The following is a 27,658-nucleotide window of genomic DNA, read 5'->3' as shown; positions in this document are numbered from 1 at the left end:
ACCCACCACCCCAGCGGGCTGCATCCTGCAAACAAGGCGAGCCCTGGGCCCACTCATTCACGCTCTTTATGTGTTTATAATCCACCTGATGACACGAAGGAGGAATCCAGGTATGATTCTTCCCCTCCTCCCGCCATTGCTCTCATTCCTGCTCCCGCTCCCCTCTCCTCCCCAAATCCCCGCTTCTTATCCCCTCTCCCCTTTCCCTTGTCCCCCCCTCCTCCTCCATCTCTCTTCCCCTGTATCATCATCTTCTCCCTCCTCCTCTCCCCTCCATCTCCCCTCCATCCCCCTTCCTCCCCTCCCTTCTTCCAACACTGAGAACTTAGCGGATGGGTAAGGTGGGGTTGGGGCTGCGGTGACACTAGGGACCCTGGGAGAGTCAGAGATGCTCCTCTGAGGGGACCTGGTCAGTGAAGCAGACAGCAGATCAGAACGACCAGGAAGTGGTTGGGGGTAAGGGCCTCACACCCCACACCCCTTCCCTCCACCACACTCCAGCTAAAATTCAGTTTCCGGGCTGTACCCCCATCATCAAAGACAAGCCTCTGAAGATGCTGGGAGGGGAGGTCCAGGGCCTGCAGATGGCTGAGAGTGTAGGAGTGGGGCTGGGTAGGGTCCTGACCGAGCTCCAGGTCCAGGGTCCTCAGAGGAAAGTGTTCAGCTAATCTCAAGGAAACACATTTTTGGAAGCATCTTTTACTACGAATTTTAAAGGGAAGCCCTTTCTAACAGTCAGGTAATGTCAAGGGGAAACGGGCTGCAAAATCAAGAGCATGGGTTCTGGAGTCAGGCCTTGAGTCTGCACCTCGAGCTGTGTGATCTCTGGCAGGTAACTTGATCTTCTAGGGCCTTACTTGTTAAATGGGCATCATGGTACTCATCTCATAAGATTTGGGGAAGGATTAAATGTGTTCGTTTGTGTCGAAAGCTTAGAATCGTCTTGCATTTTCAGAGAGCTCCATTAATGCTAGCTTTGTGACCAGGATCTATTAGTGATGGCATCATGGGTCTGCGACATTTGTTAATTCTGTTAGAGGGCAATATAGAATACTGTATTTCCACTTTTTATGTTAGACATCCCAAACAGATTTTATATTATACTCCAATAAAAATTAATTAAAAAAGAAAAAAAATGCTAGCTTTGTGGCTGGAGGTGGTGAGTGCCCTGTCTGTGGGTGTGTGCAAACAGCAGTGGAGGACCCGATGAGGCAGCGATGTGTGCTCAGAGAGCTGGGATGGATCCTGGTCTGTGCCTCCGCCGACCTCTCCCGGAGGGAGCTGGAACCTCAGCCTCGCCCAGGCCCGCTGCCCTCGTGGGGGAGGACACCTGGCTGTGTGTCCTGTCCACCCCTCAGCCAGGGATCTGGGACCCAGAAGAGAAGATAAAAAAGGGAGGGCTGGCGGCTGACCTTGGGAACGCTAAGGGTCCTATGCTCCAAAGGTGGGCATTCTGCCAGGCCCTGGGGAGTCGAACTGCAGCCCCCTCAAAATGAGCAGGGAGGTGACTGGGCTGACCTTGTAAGCCTGGCCTTGGGCAGTTCGGGAATACAGATGCGGAAGGGGAGCTGCAGCCATACAGCTGAGGTCCGTCTGTGGTTTGAGAGGGAAGACAGGCTGGCCAGGAGAGGAGATGGCCAGCATCTTCTTTTCCCCTTGCTGGCAGCTGGGAGGTAAGCCCTGCCCTTCCCTGGAAGCATCCTGAGGCCCTGGGCTATGGAGAAGACAGACAGGGGACAGGGATCATAGTCACCTCCTCGACAGAGGAAGAAGCTGAGGTCCAGGCTGGTCCAAAGGTCTCAGGGCCAGTTAGCTGCGGAGCTGGTCCTGGACCCTATGCTACCCCTGCTCTGGGAGTCTGCATTCCCTGGGCAGGTGCTGACTGGTGAGTGTCCTGGGGTCCAGCCTGAGCTGCTCCTCTTGGGGAGGGCTGTGGGGAGACTTGGCTGTGGGCTGCAGGCTGCCCCAGGGGCGTGGAGCTGGGCAGGGCCGGTGCCACTGTCCCGGGACTGCTCGTGAGAAGTCCTGCTGTCTGAGCCCCACTCCAGACTGGGCCAGACCTGGGACCCTTCCTAATCCTTCCTCTTCCCTGAGGTTCTAGGTCTTTTCCATCCACACTCAGATTCTGAAAGGCTTTGATTCTCAGCTCCTAGAAGCCCTTGCATCCTCATCACCTCTTTCTCTCTCTCTTTCTTTTTCTCTCTCCCCTTCCCTCCCTCCCTTTCAGTCCCAACATTCTAAGTGTCTCAGCTGCTTGAGGTGACTGTGGCTGACTTTAGTGGAATAGCCAGTCTGGAAACAGGGATGGTAGTGCCCCTTTCCCCAAGAGCTGGTGCTGCCGGCCAAAGGGAGGTGGGATGGGGCCGAATATAACCCAGGTTCCCCCAGGACCTCTCACCTGGAAGTGTCAAAGATGGTGATGAGTTGCCCTCGGGAACATCACAGCCTAAATGGCTCCTGCAGCCCATCTCATGCTAGTTAATGGCCTCTGGGACAGCTCGGAGGGGAGGGGAGGGGAGGGGAGGGGGCTGGAGGCTGGGAGGGAGGATGCTGACAGGCTTCTTTTCTATGTGGTGTCAAGATTTCTGAGAGCGGGGCTTTCCTGGTGGCGCAGTGGTTGAGAGTCCGCCTGCCGATGCAGGGGACACGGGTTCGTGCCCCGGTCTGGGAAGATCCCACATGCCCCGCGGAGCGGTTGGGCCCGTGAGCCATGGCCGTTGAGCCTGCGCGTCCGGAGCCTGTGCTCCGCAACGGGAGAGGCCACAACAGTGAGAGGCCCACGTACAGCAAAAAAAAAAAAAAAAAAAAAAAGATTTCTGAGAGCTCTTTTCTTCCTGTTGGTAACAGGTATCCTGCAAAAGAGGATGCACCATCACATTGGGCTGGGAAACTAAGCCTGACCAAGCTCTGTGCATTTTCTTTCAGCAGGACTTATCAGAGCCTTTGATGTGTTAATTCACAAGACCAAGTAGGGCCCGCAGTATTTCTCTAACTTGGGAACTAGAGCTTCTTAGGAAGTGTTTAGCAAAGTTACCTCTTGGTAAAATCAGGGAGATAGCCCCAGAGAAGGGAAGGAAGGGACTCAGGAGGCCACAGTGGCTAAAAGCACGGGCTTTGAGATTTGGTAGACTGGAGTTTGAATCCTGGCTTGGCTACTTGCTCTGTGATCTTGGATATCACTTAGACTCTTCGGACTTTCGTTTCCTTGTCTTTAACGTGGGGGCAATAATAGCATTTGTTTCACAGAGGTAAGGTGAGGATTGAACCATCATTTGGGAAAAGTGCTTTGCACGGTGCCGGGCGCAAAGTGAGGCTTGCTGAATGGGAACTGTCACCCCCCTCACTCTTCTTGGATTCCAGGGCCCTTTTCACTGTGCCAGACAGACCTCTGTTTATTCCCACTCGCCATCTGGTGTTCTGCCAGGCACTGCGTGGCTGGAGTGTGGGGGGCAGTCGGGTGAGGATGTGGAGGCCTGAGGCCCAGGGTATGGGGACCTTTACAGACATGCCACAAGGCTGGCATCCCAGGGAGGAGGACTGGTGTGTGCAGAGCTTTGGAGGTGGGAACACTCAAGCCCAGGCTCATCTCTGGTGACTGTCGGTTGGCCTCTCTGAGGCCTCTTAAGCAAACACTCCAGTTCCAGATAAAGCAGGCCACCAGGTGGGTGGCTGTGGATAGCTGACTTTCCGAGAGAACCCAGCGTCCTTTCACCTGGGCAGGTGCCCCGCTCCTCCCCTTCCCCGGTCTCCCCGCAGGGCCAGGGCCTGTCTCGGCACGCAGAGGGAGCCATGGCCCAGGGACTTGGCTGGACCAGAAGCCGTGGGGTGGTGGGCCCTGTGCGGGCGGGGCAGCCCTCCAGCGAGTCTGGTGCACGAATGTGGGACCCATCCCGGCAGTGAGCAGGCCAGGCCTTGGCATCCGCCAGCCCCTGCAGGCAGGCAGCTAGCTTAATTTTTATTCTCTTTTATTGTAGAAAAATTCCTGAAACCTGAGGTCACTCTGTTTTCCCCAGCCAGGCCAGAACACCCTTCCTGCGGGGAGTTCTGTGTGGTCACCTAGCTGGGGCCTTGGTCACCCGGCTTGCAGAGCAGGATGAGAGGGAGGAGAGATGGGCTCCATGTGTGCCAGCTGTGCTGCCAGGAGCCACGGGCACTGCTGAGAGGCTGGTGGCTGGGCTGGGTGTGAGGCGTGGTCCGGGGTCCCACCGGGTCTGATGGGGGCACCTCCTTTGTTTGTTGGGTACGTGGTGTTTCTAAGTTAGGTTGACGTTTACAAAAGAGTTTGGAAACGGCCGGTGGAGGGTCCTCTCCACCCCCGACACCACTCCTGTGGAGGAAACACCTGCTGTAGAGCCTCCGCTCTCTTCTAACGTTCCTCCTCACTCTCCCACACGTGTGGTGCACACACGCACACGCACACCTACATCCACACTCACGTGCGTGCCTCTACCCTCACGGACTTCACGCTTGTCAGCCCCTCTCTTGGCCAAATCCTTCTTTCCTAAGGCCCTCTGCCCAGGGCTCGGGGGCGGGGCATAGCTGGCAGCTCCGTTTTGCCCCCTCTTCCCCTCCCCCCACTGGAGAGCAGTTGAGGATGGGGGCTGGAGCTGGAAAGCTAAGCTGGGTCCTCTCTCTACTGTCCCTCCCCCCCAGAGGAGGGCAAGACCAGGCTCACACCTGAAGACCCACTCAGGCAGGGGCTCCTTCCCCCACCCACGCCCTCCTGAGCCCAGCTGTGCTTTGGGAGGCTCCTTCCAGGTTCCTGGCACCCTGCTAAATGCTGGGTGAACCAGCCAGGGTGGTGATGCATCCTCACCACTAGTGAGGTTGAGAAGAGGCACTGCGGGAGGCAAGCTGCCCTGGACCCCGTCCAGGGCCAACCTTTTACCATCTGAGTGATTTGGGGCAGGGCCCTACCCGCCTCTGACTCTGTTAAACAGGGCTGCTGGTGTTATCCCAGCCTTGTAAGCCAGTGGCTCTAAGCCCGCGGAGGACACCTGTTAAAGCCAGACTCCCGAGCCCCACCCCAGACCTGTAGCATCTGCCCCTCAGTGTGCAGGGGCCTGTGAATCTGCATTTTAGTGAACTTCCTCGGGCAGTTCTGACCCGTGGGTGGGTTTGGGCACCTCTGATACTAACTCCTCATGGCAAAGGGGGGCACATAAGGTTGAGTGTAGGTCATGGTCGGCCCCCTTCCCTGAGCCCCACCAAGAACACAGAAGTTAATTCTGATGGCACATGGGCACTTAGGCAAAGCTTCATGGGGAGGGCGTGTCTTCAGTGAGTTTCAAAAGATGAGTTGGGTCATGGAGTTAGGGAAGGCATTCCAGACAAAGAGACAGGCTGGCTGGGGGGTGGATAAAAAGTTTGTGGTCCACAGTGTATGTTACGGGCAGGAGAAGGAAAGGTATGGGGGCCCAGGTCCAGGTCATCTTCCTGGGGAGGTGCCTGCCCAGGAGGAGTTAACCACAGAGCTGCCCAGGTCCTGTCCACTCAACTTCCACCTCCATCCTCCGAGGAAATGGGTTTTCCAGGAGCCTGGACTGGGCCAGCGGTGACTCCTGGCTCTACACGGATGGCAGAGGAAGTGACTCAGGTCCCGGCGGGAGAAAGTGAGCCACGGGTCCCCTGCTGTTTCCCTCTCCCCCACCACGAGGATGGGCAGGGCTGGGCCTGCGCAGCCGGGGCCCTTCCTCCAGGGCCCAGCCAGCCCTGGGGATGGGCATCCGGGGAGTCTTGGCTTAAAGGAGCCCTGGTCCCCTCCGCTCTGCCTGGTTCCTTGGGGACTCTGTGATGGTGGCCCCCATTGTGTCAAGCTGGGCCAGACTGTTTTGTTCTCTGTGTTTACGGAAGGCCTGAGGTCAAGGGCAGCTGCTCCAGAAGGGGAGCTGGGGGATGGGGGCATCCCTAGGGGGCTCGGCCCCCCAAATCCTCTCTCCCAGGCTGGAGTTGTCTGCACTGCCTGTGGTCTTGGTTGACCCCCACCCCACCATTTTTCTCTTCTTTTCTTTGGGGGTCTCCCAAAGCCAGGGGGGCATGTATCTCTAGAAACTGACAGTGCCAGCTCTGCAAGGAGTTCTCTAGGGTGAGACTGAGGTCTGTGTCTTGGCTCCACTGGTGGAGATCTCAGAACAGATGGCCCTTCCCTAGTCTCAGTTTCCTGATCTGTAAAATGGCAAAACAGTAGGACTAGCCTTACAGGGTGGCTCTGAGGATTTCATGATAATGTAGACGGTGCCCCAGTTCAGCTTTCCTGTCCTTTAGAGGCTTCTGGGAACAGGCTCAGTTCCAGGCTGTGAGGAGGGAAGTTTTCTGGGTGGGGTTTCAGTCTTCCCGGAAAGGAAATTTCATGCTTTAAGAATTTCCCATCAAGGTGCTTTGGAAGTTGAGCTGGCTGTGGGGGCCCCGAGGGGGTTACATGGAGGGTGGGAGGGAAGATGTAGGAGTAGGAACCTGTGACAGGCTCAGGGGTTGAGTGAGGGGCAGGCATGAGCTGGTCAGGAAGGATACAGAGCTATCTAGCTGACACCTATGGTGCCTGCCGTGTGCATGGCCCTGCTCTAAGTCCTCTACAGGTACCAATTCATTTAATTCTCACAGCGACCCTTGCAGTAGTCTCAATTTTTATTCCTATGTACAGATGATGAGCGTGAGGCCCAGAGAGGGTGAGTAACTAGTCCAAGGACACACAGCTATTGAGTAGGGGGACTGGGCTTTGAACCCAGACAGTCTGCCTCCAGAGTCTACTAAGGGTGGGTTAAAGGAAGCCAGGCAGTCCCTCCCCTCAAATCCCAAGAATGTCCATAGGACTAGAGTTGTTCACCTTGGAGTGGCTATTCAAGTCGCCAAGGTAGAGTGGGGATGAGCCAGGAATGTCAGGTCATGCCATTGATCCCTGTCTGTTGGAATCATGGTAGTTCACAGTGGTGCAGCCTCACTTGTATCCCTCCAGTGATGGGGAGCTCACTCCCTGTTTCCACCTTTTTGCTCTCAAAGGAATCAATCCAGGAGGATTGATGAAAGCAGGTGATTCTGCCCTGTCCTGGGCCCTGTATACCGATAGTGGTAGCTCACTTTGAAGGTCAGTGGGCCGGAGAGATGCATGGATTCTGGCCAGCTCCATCCTTGTTTTCTGTATGATGTCAGGAAATCACTGGCCCTCTCTGGGCCTTGAATCCAAATGCCGTAAGAAGGAGAACTGGGGCCAAATTTGCAAAGTGATTGTGAGCTCTGAGTTCAGAAGTATAAAGCAGGGGTCAAAGCAGGGGTCGGGGTGGGGCTTCCTGGAGGAGGTGTCATTTGGATTGGGGATCAGATGTAGACAGTGACAGCGACCGGCAGAAAAAAGAAGGAAAGAGAAAGGGTCCAGGAGAGACATGTTTCTGTCCCTGGATGCTGGATTTCCTTTCATTGGTCTGGAGTGGCAGTTTCAAAAGGAGCCAGAATGGGAGACACTGCTTTGGAAAGATCCCCAGTGTTCTCCTTACTTGCAGCAGTAATAAATCCTTCCTTCTCCCTCAAAACAAAAACACCAAAAAACAAACAAACAAAAAAAACCCAAAAGGAGCCAAAATGCTCAGAGAGGACTCAGAGTGAAACCTTAAATACCACAGTGTAGGAAACAGCGGCCATTCCCCCAAACACTTTTACATCCTTCCTCTCAGGGGTCTTGTGATGTCACCAGGGCAGGATGATGAACCCAACTAACCAATGATTAGACTGACCAGGCCCTAGAAATTGGGGTTCCATTACACATGGTGGGACACTGGAGATGGGCTCTAGCTTGAGGGGGCCAGCTTTGTTCAAGGAAGGCCCAGCCCAGGAAGGAGACAGTGAACTCCTGCATGGACCACCCCTCCATTTAATGCTGCCCTTAAATATTCCATCCAAAAGCCACTTCTTCCTGGAAGCCCTCCTTGGTTTCCTCCCAAAGTCAAACTCCTCTCATGCCCCATGGTTGCCAGGCTTCCTTTTGTCTGGCTTGTGGCAGATGATTGCATCTGTCACCACAGCCATATGTAGTTCCTCACAGGATAAGGATGGCTGTTCATGGCTGCCAGCACCCAGCTCAGTCATAAGGCCAGCTGGCAGTGGGGAGGGCCAGGCCACCCAGCATCTCTCTATAAGTACCAGGCACGCAGGTTCCCTGCCAGGCACTACAGTCCTGACCAGGCAGGGAAAGCCCTTGGTGTCTGGAACAATCTTGGGCAAGTCATTTAATTCCTTGGATCTCAGGTTCCCTGTCTGTGAAATGGGCCAATGGTAGGGCTGACTTCACAGGGTTGGAATGAAGATTAATACAGGTATAGGGGTGAGGAGGGTGGGTCAGCACAGGCTGGCAGGTAGTAGGTACTCAGCTAATAGAGGCTGGGGGGGCGCATTCTACAAGAGGATGGGGCTGAGGGGAACTGGATCTCCCCCGACTTGGGCCACACTATGTATCCCGGCCAGACTGGGACGTCCCCCTGCCTTTCCAGCTGCCCTGGGAACTGGCTCCCCCTGGTGGCCATAACAGGAAGTGCCTGTCTCCTCTATCCCCTGGCTGTAGAGGGCGCTGTGGCTGCACTGATCCCTCACTCCATTTCCCTCATTGTACACCTGCCCAGCGACCTCCGTGCACACTAGGCCCTGTGCACAGAGATGGATCAGCAGCTCCCTGGCTGGCATCAGGAGGAGGGATGTACCACCCTGCACCTCCGTTAGAGTTGGCTAACGGGACCCTATGAAACAGAAACAGACACACAGACATAGAGAACCAAAGGAGACCAGGACTGACTGTAGAGGGAGTTGAGGAAGGCTTCCTGAAGGAGGTGACCTCTGAGCTGGGTCTTAGGGATGATGATGGTGACGTTCCAGGAGGAGAGCCCTGCAAGCCCCCTTTTCCTGTGTCTTCTTCAGGCCTGGAGGGGGCAGCGTGGTTGGGGTGGTTCCTGGTGGTGCTGGGGAGCCTCTCCCCGCTAATTCTAGCCTGATTACCCCATCACTGCTGGATCTGGAGGGAGGTACTATTATTCGTCCTGTTTTCCATGACCCTTTTACAGGGTCATGCAGCGAGCAAGAGGTGGAGCTGGGACTTGAACTCAGCCACTGCCTCTTTTTAATTTTTTTAAATTTTTATATTTTAATTTTATTTTATTGAAGAATAGTTGATTTACAATGTATTGATTTCTGCTGTACAGCAAAGTGATTCAGTTATACAGTTATACATATATATTCTTCTTCATATTCTTTTCCATTATGGTTTATCACAGGTTACTGAATATAGTTCCCTGTGCTCTACAGTAGGACCTTGTTGTTTATCCATCCTATGTATAATAGTTTACCTCTGCTAATCCCAAACTCCCAGTCCTTCCCTCCCCACCCCCCTCCCCTTTGGCAACCACCAGTCTGCTCTCTCTGTCTGTGAGTCTAGTTCTGTCTTGTAGATAGGTTCATTTGTGCCATATTTAGATTCCACATGTAAGTGGTATCATATGGTATTTGCCTTTCTCCTTCTGACTTACTTCACTTGGTGTGATAATCTCTAGGTGCGTCCGTGTTGCTGCAAATGGCCTTATTTCGTTCCTTTTTATGGCTGAGTAGTATTCCACGGTATATATGCACCACCTCTTCTTTATCCATCCTTCTGTCGACGGACATGTAGGTTGTTTTCACATCTTGGCTGCTGTGAATAGTGCTGCTGTGAACATAGGGGTGCGCGCGTCTTTTTGAATCATAGTTTTGTCTGGGTATATGCCCAGGAGTGGGACTGCTGGATCATATGGCAACTCTAGTTTTAGTCTTCTGAGGAACCTCCATCCTGTTCTCCATAGTGGCTGCACCAATTTACATTGCCACCCACAGTATAGGAGGGTTCCCTCTTCTCCACACCCTCTCCAGCATTTGTTATTTGTAGACTTTTTAATGATGGCCATTCTACCTGTGTGTGTTGATACCTCACTGTAGTTTTTTTTTTTTTTTTGCGGTACATGGGCCTCTCACTGTTGTGGCCTCTCCCGTTGCGGAGCACAGGCTCCAGACACGCAGGCTCAGCAGCAATGGCGCACGGGCCCAGCCGCTCCGCAGCATGTGGGATCTTCCCGGACCGGGGCACGAACCCGTGTCCCCTGCATCGGCAGGCGGACTCTCAATCACTGCGCCACCAGGGAAGCCCCTCACTGTAGTTTTGATTTGCATTTCTCTAATAATTAGCGCTGTGGAGCATCTTTTCGTGTGCCTGTTGGCCATTTGTATGTCTTCTTTTAGCCACTGCCTCTTGATGCTCAGCTCCTGGCAGCTCTGGGGAGGTCCACGGACTGTTTCCACATTTGCCTCCCCACCTCATATCCCACATCCACGCTACCCTGGCTTCTCCCTCTTCAGGGCTGGCACAGCCACCCTGTGGGTCAGGCCCTCAAGCCAACACTCCTGACCTCTTTCAGGCGGTGACTTCTCAGGGTGACTTTGGGGACGAAGATGGCTGCCCAAGTGCTGCTGCAGACAGTGCCGTTCCTGCTGGGTCTGCTCCTGGTTCCAGGTAGGCTTTCCTGGAGGTACCCTAGGACTTATGTTAAAATACCATCTAGGTCAGCTGCCAGCACATCCACTAACCCCTTTGGGCAGGCAGAGGCCTGAGGACACAGCTTAGCAAGTGGATGATGGTACCTTGGAGAAAGGAACATGGACTGGGTTTTGGCCCTACTCACCTCTGCAGCCAGTGCATCCTTGTGCAGTACACAGCCTGCACAACTGTTTGTGGCAGGCATGGCCTCATTAAATGTTTTATTGCTATTTAAAATATTATTTTGTCTTTGAAATTATTATTGATTTTGAGTTTGTTCTTTTCATATTTTGAAGCCAATAATCTTTGAATAGGGTAGACTCACATTTTTGGAGACCCTTTGAGGTATAGGTCCTTGGAATGTGTGTGGGTCCTAGGCACTGGGCTCCTGTGTTCTGGGCCCAGAGCCTGCCCCCCAGGCCCAGAGTCCCATCTGCAGTCTGCTTCCTCAGGTGCCCGTGGCGGGGACCCCCGGGAAGACTTCCGCTTCTGTGGCCAGCGGAACCAGACGCAGAACAGCAGCCTCCATTATAAGCGGACATCTGAGCTGCACATCTCCATCAAGAACACTGAGGAGGCCCTCACAGTCCGTGCGCCCTTCCCTGGAGCCCATCTGGCTCCTAGGTCATTCCCTCATCCCAGGGGCCTCTACCACTTCTGCCTCTACTGGAACCGCCATGCTGGGAAATTGCATCTTCGCTACGGCAAGAGCGACTTCGTGCTGAGTAACCAAGCCTCTGACCTCCTGTGCTTCCGGCATCAGGAGAGCCTGGCCGAGGGGGCCCCACTGTTCGCCACCTCTGTCAGCTCCTGGTGGAGCCCCCAGAACACCAGTCTGCCCAGTGCAGCCGGCTTCATCTTCTCCTTCCACAGTAAGGCGACTTCCAGGCAGAAGGAACAGCTTGGCCGAAGGCCTGGAGGCGGGGAAGGCAAAATGCACAGCGGGGTTAAAGCAGACTGGGCCGAATGTCAGGTCAGGGAGCAGGGGCTCTGTCCACAGGCAGTGGGGAGCCAGGGAAGGTGTCTGAGGAGTGGAAGAGTGTGATCCAAAGTGTGCTTTGGGGAGGTTTGTGGGAAGGTAGGGGTGAGGGCGGAGGGGCGAAGTGCCATCCAGCGGCTGCGGGGAAGGTCCAGGTAAAGGAAGATGAGGAGTGAACAGGGTGGGAGCAGAGAGAATGGAGAGACGGGACTGGAGGTCAGGAGGCGGAGGAAAAATTCTGCTTCATCCGCATCACCTAGATTGTTTATCCCCATTTCTCGGAGGAGAAACTGAGGCACAAAGTTGCACAGCTAGTGAGTGAGGGAGCCAGGATCTGAACCCAGCAGCTGACTGGCATAAGGGGATGAGGGCAGGGGTGCAGGGGAGAGCAAGAGGTCAGAGGTCAGGAAGCAGTGAGGCTGGAGACTGACACTGAGGTGTGCAGACTATGTGTCTGGCTGGGGTGTGACAGGTGTGGTGTGGCCGCTGCCTTCTATTCAGTGCTGAGTGGGGGCAGGGAGGAGGGGGTGGACCAAAGGAGGTGGAGGCTCTGCTCAGGGTCTAGGATTTCCCTGATTCTGGGGCCTTTAAGGCAGCTCCAGTTTGGGGCCGGGCTGCCAGGTGTGGGGGCAAAGGGCGTTGAATATGTTAGCAGCTCTGGCCCCTTGGAAATGCTGGGGGGTGGCAGCAGTGGGCCCAGGTGCTGCCCAGGGCAGCAGACAGGGGCCGGGGCGGTAGATGGGACTCCCCGCCCCCCGGCTGGGATTCTGCCCCAACCTGGGAGGGTTTAGGGCAAAGTCAAGCATAGCTGCAAATTGACTTCCTGAAGAACAGATCTGGCCTGGTCTTATTTGGTCTGTAGAGAGTTTTTTGAAAACATGAGCCAGGGTTTTCAAATGACCTAAAAATCGGGCTTTCTGCCTTATAAATTCAGATGGGACCACAGGGCCTGCCTTCCTTGCTGGCATAGGGCATGCCCCCTTCCCACATGTCCTTCCTCCCATCTGCCTACCTCATCTGAGTCCCGTCTGAGCCCTGGAGGTGCCTGAGTCTGCAGCCCTTGGGTGCACGGTACCGGGGTGGAGGGCCTGGAGCCACCACACAAGCCCCCCACCCCCCCAGCTCCTCCTGAAGGGGGCCTGGCTGGCCCTGGGGAACTGGCCCTCCCAGCTCCCTGTGTGTGGTCAGAAGCATTTCTGGGTAGGTGTGTCCCAGCCTACCCTGCTGGGGCTGGAGTTGCTGGGGCCTCCACAGGACAGAGCCCCGTCTGGCTGGCTGCAGCTCTGAGTGACTTGGGGGAGTCAACTGTACCTCTTGGAGCCTCAGTTTCCTCCTCCATAAAATGGGGATAGAAGCTTTCAGAATCACAGGAGGATTAAATGAGTGTGTAATGAGTGTGGCCGGGCACCTCATTCAACAGCCTTTGGTGGGTCTGTCCATCCCTCTCCCCCAGCTCCTCCCCTGAAGACCTCCCACAATGCCTCGGTGGACACATGTGAGCTGAAAAGGGACCTCCAGCGGCTCAGCCAGTTTCTGAAGCATCCCCGGAAGAGCTCAAGGAGACCCCCGTTCACCCCCGCGGGCCAGTAAGTGTGGGTCCCAGTGTGTGAGTGGGAAGGAGGAGGCATCCCCCAGACCCGGGCAGGGCAGGGCAGGGACCTGGAGTGGGCGGCTATATGGAAACCTCCCCTGGGACTGGAATGTTCTCATCTTTCCATCTTCTCCGGGAGGAATTGAGATACAGCCTGGGAGGCCAAGCCCCTCCCCTGCCTGAGTCATTAAAAACAAATGTCGGGGCTTCCCTGGTGGCGCAGTGGTTGAGAGTCCGCCTGCCGATGCAGGGGACACGGGTTCATGCCCCGGTCCGGGAGGATCCCACATGCCGCGCAGCGGCTGGGCCCGTGAGCCATGGCCGCTGAGCCTGCGCATCCGGATCCTGTTGCTCCGCAACGGGAGAGGCCACAACAGTGAGAGGCCCATGTACCGCAAAAAAAAAAAAGTCACACCCACCAGCCCAAGTCAGCCGCACCCAAGCCCTCCTCTCCACCAATAAAGTGAAAAGGATTAACCCATTTTACAGCTCAGCAGACTGAGGCCCAGAGATGGGTAGGGCTGCTCCGTTGCACAAAATGGGTCGGTCCAGGCAGAACTGGGCCCACAACCTGGTGGCCAAGTCCAAGGATAGGTCACCACTCCCCTCCTTTCCTGTTTGCTCTGACGCTCTGGCTTCCTCCCTGCCACCCCCACAGGTCATTCTGTCTGCCCCACACTCTTTCCTGTGTATCTGCCTGAATCTCTCCTCTCCCTCTGTCTCCCTGCCTACGTGCCCGCCTGGATCTGCCCCTCACACCCAGCAGCCACCCACCCTCTCTCCCCACTGCCAGGCAGCTGCAGAGCCTGGAGTCGAAGCTGACCTCTGTGAGCTTCACAGGGGACACGGTGTCCTTTGAGGAAGATCTGGTCAACGCCACGGTGTGGAAGCTCCAGCCCACAGCCAGCCTCCAGGACCTGCGCATCCACTCCCAGCGGGAGGTCAGGGGTCGGGATGGTGGCCAGGGCAGGAAGCAGATGTGGAGGCCATGAGCACTCCCCTCCTCTGGGCCTCCGGGAGCCAGATGTGTGCTGATGAGGAAGGCCTCAGGCCCAAAGACTACCTCAGTCAGTGGCTACCTGGTGGAACTGAGGACCCTTCCTGATACAGTGGTGGGGACAGAGGTGGGGAGGGACCTGGTCCCTGCACAGGGGGCTCCTGTGGCACATCCTTGTGGACAGACCACCAACACCAAAATGCCTGTGCCTGCAGCCCTCTTGTGAGCCTGCCCTTGGTGGGCCTAGTTGGGGGCAGAGGGCTACACACCCTGCCTTTCTTATCCCCCAGCACACCAGGGAGCCATAGGCAGGGTCAGTGTCTGAAGCCCAGACACCAGAATACCATGTGATTCTCCCAGGCCCATTTGCCCCTGGGGCCCTGGGCTCTAACGACAAGGCTCCCCAGCCAGCGCTGGTGCCAGGGAAAGGAGGGGTGAGAAGGGCTGTCGTGAGTCAGGCCTGGCTTCCTGAAGGAGGTGGGCTTAGAGATGGCAGCGTCCAGGGAGGCATGTGCTGGGGGGGATGTGGAGGGGATCTGGAGGTCCACCTCTGGCTGAGCCCCGGTGGGACTCTGGTCTGCAGGGGGAGCAGCGTGAGATCCTGGAGTACTCGGTGCTGCTGCCCCGCGAGCTCTTCCAGAAGACCAAGGGCCAGCGGCAGGAGGCTGAGAAGAGACTCCTCCTGGTGGACTTCAGCAGCCAAGCCCTGTTCCAGGTATGGGGCTGTCGTCCTCGGGCCCACGCCTGGGGGAAAGCAGCTTCTGTCTGACGGAGAGATGGAAGGGTAGGCATGGAGCCCAGCCCCTTCCTCCAAGAGTCCTTGTTAAAGTCAGAAATCGGACAGCAATGTACAAATCTCCCTGGGAGATTTAGACCTGGGAGAGTGTTATTCTCACTATGGTGTAAATGACTACCCTTGCAAGAATTTTTTCCAGAGGGAGACTCAAAATCTGGGAGCAGTGTGCCGGGCAGAGACAGGAGTCTAGAAGGTCTGGGGAACTTCTGAGCTTTTCTTCTCAGTCCTGAGCCCCCTCCCTACCCTCTTCCCCCACCCCATATACCTAGGACAAGAATTCCAGCCAGGTCTTGGGGGAGAAGGTCTTGGGTATCATCGTGCAGAACACCAAAGTAGCCAACCTCTCGGAGCCCATGGTGCTCACCTTCCAGCACCAGCCACAGCCGGTGAGTGTGAACAAAGCAACCAGGGACACAAGGGTCCCCGTTGTCCATGTCCTCCTGTCCCCCTCTCTTCCGAATCACTTGTCTTTAACAAAATGATTGACTGGCTGAGGGCATCGGCCAGTCAGGTACAAAAGGGGTGGGGCCCTGGCACTGACTCCCTCAGCCTGGCTGGAAAGGAGTAGACTGTCGTGAGACCCACTCCCCTTCTTTCTTGTCCCTACAGAAGAATGTGACTCTACAGTGTGTATTCTGGGTTGAAGACCTGACATGTGAGTGTGGAGGGGCCTCTGAGCTGGGCAGGTACCTGGAGGCAGGTACCAGGGGGTCCTGGAAGGTGGGGGAGATGGAGTTAATCAAGGGGGGCTTCCTGGAGGAAGGTGGGCTTTGAAGAGGGAGTGACGGCAGGCTAGGGATCAGCTGAGGGGAGCAAAGGCTCAGAAGAGTGATGCAGTCGTGCATTTGTGGGGTAGAGTGGGGTGCTGGGGTGCTGGGCTTGATCTCAGAGCCCCATGCTGGCCCCTCCTCAGTGAGCAGCCCGGGGAGCTGGAGCGATGCGGGCTGTGAGACCATCAGGAGAGAGACGCAGACGTCCTGCCTCTGCAACCACCTGACCTACTTTGCAGTGCTGATGGTGCGTGGCCCCCTCCTTCCCTGCTCCCATACACAGGCGGGGTTCTTGCTGTGTGGCTGCCACTTCTCACATATATGTCATCCATTCCTCACAACAAGCCCCGAGGTGACTCCTGTTGTTGTCCCATTTTATAGATAGGGAAACTGAGGCTCAGAGAGGTTAGGCAGTTTACTCAAGTTCACACAGCTAGTAGTAAGTAAAAGAGCTGGTCTCTAAAGCCCTTGTTCTTTATTTCCAAATTTTGGTGCATGACAAAAATGCAGGTTCCTGGTCCTAACCTAGGATTCTGATTCCACAGCGCTGGGGTGGGGCCAGGAGTATGTTTCTAAAGAGCCCTCAAGGGGGTGCTGAGGCCCAGTGCGAGGCCCTTGTGATGGACTTCAGTGCCCCCAAGATCTCAGAAGCTTTGTGTCCTAGGCTCATTCTCCCCAAATCTTAGGACCCTAGGGGGTCCTGAGGGACCGGAGTGGTCTTCCCGCTCTCTGGGCGTGGCGAGCTCACTGCCTCCCAGGAAACTTATTTCTGTTTTGAATGCTACAGAAAAATAATTAGTGCCAGGATAGAAAAGGGATTCTCTGGTGGAGGGTTCTTAACCTTGGTGGGACAGGGATCCATTTGAGAATGTGGTGAAAAATGCACTCATGGGACCACACTCTGCTCAGTTTGTGGGGCAGGTGTGGTTCATAGACGCCCAAGGCCGTCCAGGGACCACGGGTTAGACCTCCATCTGGGCAAACCCTCAGTGTCGAGTTGGGGGCACTGAGGCCAGCCCTGCCCTGCCTCGTGGATCCAGGTTACCTCTGCGGAGGTGGACGCCATACACAAGCACTACCTGACCGTCCTCTCCTACGTGGGCTGTGTCATCTCCGCCGTGGCCTGCGTCCTCACCATCGCTGCCTACCTCTGCTCTAGGTAGGACCTGGGAGCAAGAGGGAAGGGGGCAGGGAGGGCCTCCATTCCAGGCCCCCGGGCTGGGACCCCACAATGAGGGAGACCCACCCTGGAGATTGGCCTGACCCTGAAACGTGTGTATAGTCGTGGAAGCCCTGGGAGGTGCAGCCAGCTGACCCCCAGGGGTGGCATTTCCTGCTCAGATCTGTGGTGTTTGGGTAACATAGCATTTCCAGTTTACATTAACTGCCAGGATTTAAAATTGGGAGAGTTGACATAAGAATCTAGATTCCTGTCTTTGAATAACCAGATGTGATACTGCTGGGGGCACATGATAATATGACGGTGATGGTAATGATAATGGTGAACACTTACATCAAGCGGCCCACGTGCCACACACTGTTCTAAGTGCTTTACACGCGTGAACTTGGTTCATCCTCATAAGGGCCCTATGGAAGAGTGCTCAGAGAGAGTAAGTGACTTGACTGAGGTCACACAGCGGGGAAGTGGTAGAAGCAGGCTGGCTCCAGGCCCACAAGGCCTGGGTTAGTAGAGCTGCCTGGCAGTGGCCTCTGTGGACAGGTAGAGCCTCCAGATTTTTCTCCAGCCCCTGTTCCCTAGTGCCTGTTTTGAGGCCCGACCCCCTGGCTCCATGGAGGTGTGTGTCACCCCAGTCGTTTGGGTGCCTGCTGAGAGAAGGGGCCGCCTTCGGTGGAGTGATGAACGCCTCCACCCACCCTCAGACCGGCTGTGTGTGGGGTCTGGATTGTCAGTGCTGGGCTTGGCCTAAACTGAGGTCCACCTGTAGTTGGGCCCTGGACCCGTCCGGGTAGAAGGGAGACATCCTTAGTTCTACTGTAGAATGAAGACTCTTGGAGTGTGCTCACTGTCCTTGCGGGGACCGGGGAGGGTAGAGCCGTGTGAAGGCGTGGCCACAGCCGCACACGTGGTGGGGCTGGAGCAGGCGATGAGGAGGGATGGCTGGCAGGCTGAGTGGAGAGCTGGGGGTGAGGGCACAAGCCCCTCCCAGCACCTGCCCACTGATCACAAAAGTGCCCCAGGACAAAGGGACAGGAACCCTTAGGGACTGAGCACCTTATCTGTGCCAGATGCTTTGTATCAGTGTAACCCTCACCCCAACTCTGTGAGGGGGGCCGTCCTCCCACTTCGCAGATGAGTAAACTGAGGGTGAGGGGGATGGGGCCAGCCTAAGGTGGTGCCTCAAGTTAGGGGGTAGGGTGGGCATGGGGATCCAGGATGGTAGGTGTTCTTCTGCACTCTCTGGAGCAGGCAGTGGAGGATGCCAGGCGGACAGAAAGGCTGGGGACAGGAAGGCTGACAGTGCCCTGTACCACACAGTATCTTGGGATGGGAGCAGGACGTGCACACGCAGACTTGCAAACTCAAGGACACAGGCCACACAGCATGGGCTCACAGATGCACAGTAGTGCAGACAGACAGGCAGACACAGAACATGGGTGGCATGGATTCTCCAAAACAGAAAAAAATCCAGTCTTTCCCTTCTGACTTTGGGAGCATCTGGTTGATTGTAGTGGCTGATTTGTCTTCCTCGCTGTGCTTGGTTAAATCTGCCATTAAATGCACACACGGTGCCTGAGCCTGTGGGTGTTGGACACATGGAAGGTACACGGGGACAGAGCCTAGCTGTAGCCACGGGAGGCCGCGCGCGCACGTGTGTGTGTGTGTGTGCGTGTGTGTGCGTGCGCAGGCAGCCTGGGAAGGCTGCCTGGAGGAGGAGGGGTGGGCGGGCACACCTCCCACCTCCCTGCCTTCCCACACTGGCCACAAGAGTGACCCTGCCTGCCCCACCTCCACCCTCACCTGTGCAGGAGGAAGTCTAGGGATTACACCATCAAGGTGCACATGAACCTGCTGCTGGCCGTCTTCCTGCTGGATGTGAGCTTCCTGCTCAGTGAGCCGGTGGCCCTGGCAGGCTCCGAGGCTGCCTGCCACGCCAGCGCCATCTTTCTGCACTTCTCCCTGCTCGCCTGCCTCTCCTGGATGGGCCTCGAGGGCTACAACCTCTACCGACTCGTGGTCGAGGTCTTCGGCACCTATGTGCCAGGCTACCTGCTCAAGCTGGGCATCGTGGGCTGGGGTAAGTTGGTGGAGGGGGACCTGCCTTTTCCTATTGGTTTCTGGCAAAACATGGGCACTTGGTTCCACTTCTCCACCTACCCCTCTGACTATTCCCTCACTGCTTCCTTCACTCACCCATCCTCAGGGGTTGTTTACCTTGGCTAGGTCAAGGTCCTCTTTAGGAAGATGAGGTGATGAGCCCTGTCCCCAAGAAACGCTTACATATTCTCTACATCTCTCACTCTTTTACAAGTGGGGTTTGCAGACGGAGCCACCATGTATGGATGTGCAGGTTGTGCACTGCTCAAAGGCACCCAGTTGTGGATGAGTGGGGCCGTAATTCAGTCCTCACCTGATTCACCCAGGCTCATGGTGGCCCTGCCTGTGGATCCCCATGAACCTCAGGTAACAGGTTCCCCGTGGCTCTGGTATTTGTTCTTGGCCAACAGCAACCCAATTCACCTGTGGCCCAGACCTCTCTTTTGTCAGACCTGGAGGCCCAGGGGCACACACCACAAGTCCTTGAACATTGCACAGGCCCACCGACCTCCACATGTCCCCGACCCCAACTTGCTGCTCCTCCCGTGTTTCTCATTTGGCCCTTTCTTGGTTCGCTTCATTGATTTACATGAAATTCCTTCAGAGTTGGTTCTTTGTCAAAATCCAGGCGTTTGGTGGTGGGCAACCCTTCCAGGGAGCTCTCAATCTCCACCTCATGGACAAGGTCAAGGCCCAGGGCAGACATCCCCTCGGGGTATAACTCTAGATGTCCCCTGTTGAACTGTCCTCCACCCTACCAATGTCCTATCTGCTCCTCCAGTCTCTCCTTGTGACAGCCAGCCCCTCAGCAGGGAACTGCAGGCCTTTTCCCCTAGGGGGCCCCAGGATGCTGAGGGTGCAGGGGTAAGGTCAGGGGAGATGGGCTCCCTTTATGAGAAACCAGAACTGGAAAGGAGAAGGGTGGGTCCGAGCTTGGAGGACCTGCCCCAGATGGGGCTGGGTAAGCTCTGGGACCACAGGTCTGAGAGGAGGTCTCACCAGAGGGAAGGGGAGGGCAGGCCTCAGAGGGTGGGAGATGGAGCTCCATGCTTTGTTGCCCGCAGGCTTCCCCATCTTCCTGGTGACGTTGGTGGCACTGGTGGATGTGAACAACTATGGCCCCATCATCCTAGCTGTGCACAGGACCCCAGAGAGTGTCATCTACCCTTCCATGTGAGTGCCTTGTGCAGTGGGGGCAGGAAGGTGGGCCTCATGGTGCAGAGGTCAGAGAGTAGCCTGGGCCCAGGTCACGCTGACCAGGAGACTGCTGGGTGCCAAGCTGCTGGGGGTATTGGGGTGACCCTTTCCTCAGGGAGGGTGAGAATGGGCCTGGATCTGCCAGTCACTTGCCAGATGACCGTGCACAGGTCCTAGCCCCTCTCTGGGCCTCAGTTTCCCCACTTGCGAGTGGGAGTATGGGTTGGAGAGCTGAGCCTCCAGCATGTTCCTTTGCTGCACCCTTCTATCTTCTTCCCCAAGGAAAAATGGAAAGGCTGAGGCCCAGAGAAGGCAGGAATCCACACCACACTGCTCAAAGGCACCCAGCTGGGGGATGAGTGGGGCTGAAATCCAGTCCTCTTCCACTCACCTAATTCACCCAGGCTGGTGGTGGCCTGGCCTGTGTGTCCCCCTGAACCAGACTAGAATCCAGGGCTCCTGAGCCCTAGGCTAGGAAGGAACCCTTTCCATTCCTTCAATGTCTTGAAAATTTCAGTTTTTTACATCATGACCTTGTGATTTTTGCCTCACTTTGTGCCATCTGTATTATTATTTGATTAATTTTTTCTTTAAATCATCTGGCTTGTTAAATGTATTTTTTAAAAAATTGTATCAACTATAAATGGGAAATAAGCATTACTTGTCATAAACAGTGAGTAGTCATGAAAGCAAACACAGGAACAAGGAAACCCTGGTTTCCTAAAAGTCTGGGTTTTTTTTTTTGAAAAGGGAGACTAGCAAGTGTTAGAAGTGTTAAAAACGTTTTAGGGGGCTTCCCTGGTGGCACAGTGGTTGAGAGTCCACCTGCCGAAGCAGGGGACATGGGTTCGTGCCCCGGTCTGGGAAGATCCCACATGCCGCGGAGTGGCTGGGCCCGTGCGCCATGGCCGCTGAGCCTGCGCGTCCGGAGCCTGTGCTCCGCAACGGGAGAGGCCACAACAGTGAGAGGCCCGCGTACTGCAAAAAAAAAAAAAAAACGTTTTAGGACCAAATTAAGTCTTTCTCTTGACTACAGAGAAGGAATAAAGGAGAGTGACTTTTTGGCCCTTGAGTCAGTGGTATTTAAAGCAGCTGCCCTGTACCCGGGCTCACTATGGTGCTTGCCCATGGCCCAGGAAGCACCGTGCCAGCCCAGCCTTGCAATGAGCCTTCGTGCCCTTGCCCACAGGTGCTGGATCCGGGACTCCTTGGTCAGCCACGTCACCAACCTGGGCCTCTTCAGCCTGGTGTTTCTGTTCAACATGGCCATGCTGGGCACGATGGTGGTGCAGATCCTGCGGCTGCGCCCACACGCCCAGAAGTGGCCCCACGTGCTGACCCTGCTGGGTCTCAGTCTGGTCCTCGGCCTGCCCTGGGCCTTGGTCTTCTTCTCCTTTGCTTCTGGCACCTTCCAGCTTGTGGTCCTCTACGTTTTCAGTGTCATCACCTCCTTCCAAGGTAGGCGTGGAGAAAACCCCACCCCCTGGCCCAGGCAGGGTGCCCATACATAGAGAACAGACCAGGGAAGGGATGACCCAGGTGACCTGAAGGGCCTTCTTTGGACCTCAGCCTTCCCATTCGTAAAATGGGGGCATCCAGGCCATAGTTGACAAGTCTTTATTGAGCACTTATAATGTACAGGCCCTGTGTTAAGCCCTAGTGCTGTAGTTGTGAACTGGTCAGGCAAGGGCCTTGCTTCCACAGAGCTCATCTCTACTGGGAAGACCAAGTGTGGCAAGCAAGGTCACAGACATCAAAGGGCATCTAGGCGAGGAGGGAAGTAATAGTGGGTAATGTGATGGACAGTCTGAGCTTGGGTGGGGGACACCTAGGGGAGGGAGGCCTCTCTGTAGAGGAGACATTTGAAGACAACAGAAGGATCCAGCCATGGAGCGATCAAGGGCCCATCACTCCAAGTGTGTTTCTCAGACCAGCAGCTTCAGCACTGTCAGGAACTTGTTACAAACACAGACTCCGGCCCACCCCAGACCTGCCGAGTCAGAATCCTCCTTGTAACAGGTGCCCAGGGGATGCAGTGCATGTTACAGGCTGAGGAGACCTGGTCTAGGGGTGGAGTGCTCCAGGCAGAGGGAGAAGCATGAGCAAAGGTCCTGAGGCTAGAACTAGGTTATGTGTTGGAAGAAGAGTGAGGAGGAACAGGGCTAAGGAGTAGTGAGTGGGGGGAGGGGGGACGGGGGGAGGGGAGAGGAGCAGACGGGCTGGATCAGGGGGGCCTGGCTTGATGCCATCAGGGCCCCTTCCTGCTCCCCAACATCTCACACATACACGCACACCTACCTTTGTTCTTGGCCATGCTGGGTAGGGAGGAAGACTTGGGCAGGAAAACAAGGAAGGCAGGTCCTCCACGGGGTCCCCGTGCAATGGGAGTGGTGTGTGAGGGAGGTGAGTCTTTGTTTTCTCATCTGTGAAGTGGACTCTGTAGGGATTATAAATGTTGCCCATAAACTCACACATTTACTGAGCTATTAATAAATCACAGTATTATGATTTGGGGAGGAGCATATCACGTGGTACTTAAGCAGGTGGGCTCTGGAGCCTGACCACTGCTGCTTGACTCCTGGCTCAGCCAAGCCCCTTATCTTCATGGGCCTCAGTCTCCTCATTTGTAACATAGAATAGTAATGATGAGGTCTGATCTCAAGGAACATGGAGAGAATAAAGTGAGATGATGTACAGGGCATTGCCCAGTGCCTGGCGCATAGTAGGTGCTCCTGGGGTCACATCGGTGTGGGGAACCTGTGTAGGGAGGAGGCGCGGGGGCAGATCTGGGTCAAAGGAAGGGAGTGGGCTTGGGCTGGGGCTGCCCCCAGCCTCTGAGCCCTGTGCCCCCCACAGGTTTCCTCATCTTCCTCTGGTACTGGTCCATGCGCCTGCAGGCCCGGGGTGGGCCCTCCCCTCTGAAGAGCAGCTCGGACAGTACCAGGCTCCCAATCAGCTCGGGCAGCACCTCGTCCAGCCGCATCTAGGCCGCCAGCCCCCCGCCGATGTGAGGAAGCAGAGTTGCGGTCTCTCTTCACTGCTGCTTGCGGCCCCTTCAGCCAGGCCAAGCCAGCCGGAGACTTGAGAAGGCCCAAGGACCTCAGAAGGATGGGGCTGTTGCCATGGCAGCCAGACTCCCAAGCTGGGCCTTCTGAATTGGCCAGGGGGTTACTTGCCTCTTGGGTCCAGCTCAGGGGGCTCAGGAATGGGACTGAAGGCTGGTCTTAATGCACCACCACTGGACTGGCCCTCATGGCTGGAATCTGCAGGCCTTGGACCTTGGAGGCTGGTAGCATCCTTGGCCCTGTGGCCCAGCCCAGGACAGGAATGTGCCATAGCTGTTCTGTCTCATGAGGGCACTCTGTAGCCCCTGTCATTTTAATCTAAGGATGGCCCACAGGGAAGATGAGTTGGGGCAGAGCTTTGAGCCAGACCCTTGAGCCAGACCCCTGGAGGAGGAGCAGTCCCTCCCTGGAGCATAATGACAGCCCAGGGAGGGAGCTGGGCTGTCGTTATGCTGGCCCTCTGAGCCCAGGGACGTCACCCTTTGTCAGCCTCCCCAGCCCTCCCTCTCCCCTTCCTGGTCCTCCCTCTCCTTGGACCTCCTTAGCCTTCCACTCACAGCCTGGAGTCCCCAGTTCCAATGCTGGATTTTGGGTAGTGGTTCCCAAGAGCTACCTGGTGCCTGCTGTAAACCTTTATCTACTGCATGGGCGTTTGCCTGCCCCTGACTTGGCTTAGTATAAACGTTCTGGGCTGGGCTAGGCCCATCTTCCCATCTGAGCCTCTCCACAGCTGCATCACCCTAGCTCACCACTGCCAAGCCGACACCTCACAGGGGCCCGCAGCCTCTCCCGAAGCCCTCTTGTGGCAAGAACCGTGGAACGTAGCAGTCCAAATTTGTTTCCACCCCAGCATTCCAAAGACTGAGACACGCCTCCCCTGGTGATGCTTGTAGAGCCTGACATGCTCCGTAGAACCCCTGCAGACGATCTCGAGCACACCTCGCAGCCCATCACGGTTAATTCTGTTGGACACAGGTGGCCAGATCTGGTCGCTTCCCCTGCGAGCTCTCAGTCTAATGTGGGAGGCATGCATGAGACAAGAACTCTTAGAGGTACAGGCACAGAGTTGGGGGAGCCCTCATTCCTGGCTGTGACTCCAGGAAGGCTTCCTGTAGGAGGCAGCATTTGATCTGGCTCTCAGCCTTAAAGATGGGGAGGATTTTCTTTGTAATTACCAGTTCATTTGTCTTTTCATATTAAAAAGAAGTACATGTCCATCGTAGAGAATTTGGAAGCTGTAGAAGAGTACGTAGAAAAAATAAAGATCAGCTGTTATCGCCTAACCAACCACGGCAAGAATTTCCTTCTGAGCTTTTTTCTGTACTTCTCTTAAGAATCAATGATAAAAAACACCTGGGGGCCAATCAGTAAACATGAACAAGAGAAGAGGGCCATGTGTGAAAGACATCTGCTGGAAACGTTGTCAGGGCAAAGGTGGGGGGAGGAATGGCAACTGGGTGTCAGTGCTGGGGGAGCTGCGCGTGGTCTGTGGTGAACTGAAGGTTACAAGCCCCACACAGAGAATGCAGCTGCTGCTCTGCTGCAGCCGGTTGCCAACTCGGAGGGATGAAGGCCCGTGTAGCCAGACTGCCTGCCTTTTATGACAAATAAGAAATCCAGATCGTGCTGGTGTAAAATCCCCTGATTTAAAAAACTTGGCTACTCCAAAATATTCTCTGGTCAAAGAAATCAAGTCTAAGGGCTGAATTCAGCCCTTGGCTGGTCGTGGGACCTGTGTAACCAGTTTACTGACCGGTGTGAGGTGGATGGGCTGCAAGAATGAAATGACTGGGCTTTTCTGCCATCACTGCCTTCAAACTTGGCCTGGCAAATTTCCCCTCTCCATCCTGTGACACAGGTGAGGCAGGTCAAATAAGTTTCTGTCCCCCTTCAGTTATGGGAGCAGTCTTGTTCCATCACGGCTCTCTGTGTCCGGGTCTAAAGGTCCAGCCCAGGCCCACACCTGAGACTTCCGCCCCTGCAGTCTCCTCCCTCCTCTTCTGGCTGCTCCAGGGGGAGCGCAGGCTGGGGAAAGAGGCAACTCTCTGGAGTTGGACGGGAGGGGTGTGAAGGGCCTTGGTGGCTAGGAGTGGGCTGGCAGTGGTGTGATGAGCGTGAATGTGGGATCTTTGGGGACCTGCAGGGACCTTGGCACGTGGGAACCCCCTGCCCCTGCCTCTCTCCCAACCCCTCCTCCTGCTGCTTCCATTGGCCTCTGCCTCCACCTTCTCCAGGTGGTGGGCTCCTCTTGTGCCCCAACCCCTGAGGACAGAGGACAAACCTTCCCCACAGTGTCCCGGTTGAGCAGCTGGGTGGGATCAGAGCCAGCTCCGCTCTCAGAGACCTCTCTCGGGTCTCTTGGACCCCCATCACTTGGCTAGACCTGAGGGGATACCTCCCCCATCCTCAGAGAGGGAAGGAAGGGACCCAGCCCCCTCCCCCGGGCAGGTGGGACTCCCCTCAAATTCTCCCACTTCAAAGAACCCTCTTGACACCTAGTTTCTGTTTCCAAGGGCAGCTCAGGTAGTGGGGCTGGGGTGCTGGGTCGGCTCCCACCCTCTCGTGACCCGCCCTGCATGGGCCACCTGACAGCTCCGTGGTGCTCCTTGACCCTGATGGTTCTTATCATGCGCTTCTCTGGGCTGTGGGACTTTGGACAATAGGACCACTCTTCCCACCAGGACGTGGCCAGGTTTGTTTCCCCTTTGGAGTGGGAAATGGATTGGAGTGGCCAGGGTGTGAGTGCTGGCCAGGCCTGGCCAGAATACTGGAGGCCTCGCACCTGGAGACAGGTGCCCACCTGGAGCCGTATGGACAAGCTGGGGGTGGGAGGTGGCAGAAGGGGAAGGCTTCCCCTGGAATTTAGCGGTCCCAGGGCTCCAAGTGGCCCCAGGCCAATCCCCAGCCCCCGTGGGGCCCAGGAGAGGTGGCCCTCCCTCTGGCTCTGCCAGACCCTCCCTTGCCACTTTGCCAGTCCCCGGTCCTGTCTTCTCAGGTGTGCTGCACACGATCTGGGGCCTGGTCTGCAGGTCTCCAGGCTCTTCTTTACAGACAGGCATCCATGAGCCCCTCTGGAGGGCCCAGGGGCTGGGTGGGTCTCCAGTGGTGGGCCTAGCAGATCACAGTTCACAAAGCCGTCCACCCTCTCCCCTTGCCGGGACATGCGGCTGGGTGGGAGGAGGGGCATTCACCCTCCCAGCCTGCCCTGCAGAGGAAGTGCCTGGGGCCCATGTCAGATTCCCACCTGCCGCCCAGGCCCCATGAGTGGCCCTGACCCTCCCCAGGCCCAGAGGGCCTAGCAGGAGACTGAGTCCTGTCCGGACACTGTGTGGGAGGGAGGGGAAATAGAGGCCAGTCAGGGCTGGGCGGGTCCCCATTAGACCCCAGGGTGGAGCAGGGCCAGCTCTGATCGTGTGGCCCCGAGAGCGGATGCTGGTGATGATGTACTTCCTTGGCGGAGCACCCTTCACCTTCTGATCTCGATAGCCAGCCAAGGGCCCTGGCCTCATCCACATGGCTTCCTAGGGGCCACCACAGTGGGGGCCTCGGTGGTCAGCCCTTCTCCTGCCTACATACTGCACCCCATATGTGTTTGCTGCCCCACTTCCCGTCTGGGCCACCCGTGACCCGCTGGTGATGGTGATGGTAATTTCACAGTACTGATAATCATGATAGTGATAATAATGGCCACGCCCACTGACTGAGCAATTCCACAGGCATCATCTCATGAGTTCTCCCCACGCCTCGTGAGAAACTTGCCTCCTTAGCAGAGGTCGGCTCACGCAAACTCGGGCCGCCAGGAAGTGGCCAGGACAGATGTCAGCCCAGGCCCGACCAACCCCCAGGGCCCGTGCTCCTGTCCCCCGCCATCCTGTCCCCCGCCATCCTGCCCCTCCTGTTATTCAGTCAGCTGGGTGGGTGGGTGGGGCCTCCAGGCCTGACTCCTCCTCTCCTTCCAGGACCCCAGCAGGCGTGGGCTTGAGCCTGGTCTTGTTCAAATCACAGGCATGAATGAGAGAGTGCGAACACTTTCCACATCTTCGTCCTCATCCCTATAGCCAGGCCGTGCGCCCTGCACGCTACCGTCTCCTCAAACCCCAACACAGCCCTAGGGGGCAGCCGCATTGCTACATGCGCTTTACAGAGGAGGAAACTGAGACTCAGAGAGGCCCCCAGCTTGTGAAATGAGGCTCTGAGGTAAGGGTTCCTGACTCCAAAGCCTGGGCTCGCCGTCACTCCCCAGGGGCCTGCTTGGGTGCAGAGGCCTCTGTGGCCGCTGAACCCCAGCCCGCAGCACCCACCCAGACGAGGCCCTGGGAGCAGCATCCCTGGGGGGGTTCAGCAGCTCCTGCCGAGTCGGGCCCGCTCTGCAGGTGGTCATGGGGCGGGGTGAGACTAGGAACACTGCCCGGTTGCCCACACTCACCTTTCACAACCCAACCGATG

At 56.3% G+C, this 27,658-nt stretch overlaps 1 protein-coding gene across 5 annotated transcripts in view; it reads left to right on the top strand.

The window, feature by feature from the left end:
- The window catches only part of ADGRG1 (adhesion G protein-coupled receptor G1), a 40,757-nt gene extending 16,262 nt beyond the window's left edge, over nucleotides 1-24,495 (top strand). For 2 of the 5 annotated variants that reach the window (XM_081216452.1, XM_081216451.1), the window contains exons 2-14: nucleotides 10,422-10,516; nucleotides 10,993-11,412; nucleotides 12,973-13,105; nucleotides 13,877-14,051; nucleotides 14,691-14,822; nucleotides 15,173-15,289; nucleotides 15,513-15,558; nucleotides 15,817-15,920; nucleotides 16,714-16,832; nucleotides 18,662-18,930; nucleotides 20,015-20,123; nucleotides 21,337-21,605; nucleotides 23,004-24,495. In XM_081216452.1, coding sequence (XP_081072578.1) covers nucleotides 10,456-10,516; nucleotides 10,993-11,412; nucleotides 12,973-13,105; nucleotides 13,877-14,051; nucleotides 14,691-14,822; nucleotides 15,173-15,289; nucleotides 15,513-15,558; nucleotides 15,817-15,920; nucleotides 16,714-16,832; nucleotides 18,662-18,930; nucleotides 20,015-20,123; nucleotides 21,337-21,605; nucleotides 23,004-23,134 — 2,085 coding nt within the window. In that variant the 5' untranslated portion in view covers nucleotides 10,422-10,455 and the 3' untranslated portion in view covers nucleotides 23,135-24,495. The remainder of the gene's footprint in view (nucleotides 1-10,421; nucleotides 10,517-10,992; nucleotides 11,413-12,972; nucleotides 13,106-13,876; nucleotides 14,052-14,690; nucleotides 14,823-15,172; nucleotides 15,290-15,512; nucleotides 15,559-15,816; nucleotides 15,921-16,713; nucleotides 16,833-18,661; nucleotides 18,931-20,014; nucleotides 20,124-21,336; nucleotides 21,606-23,003) is intronic. The other 3 variants (XM_081216453.1, XM_081216455.1, XM_081216454.1) reach the window with 3 other exon arrangements.
- The last annotated feature ends 3,163 nt before the right edge of the window (nucleotides 24,496-27,658 follow it).

The sequence above is a fragment of the Mesoplodon bidens genome, assembly GCF_964165515.1.
Source record: "Mesoplodon bidens genome assembly, chromosome: 18".
Lineage (NCBI taxonomy): Eukaryota > Metazoa > Chordata > Mammalia > Artiodactyla > Ziphiidae > Mesoplodon > Mesoplodon bidens.
This window is presented reverse-complemented; position numbering and strand designations above follow the sequence as displayed.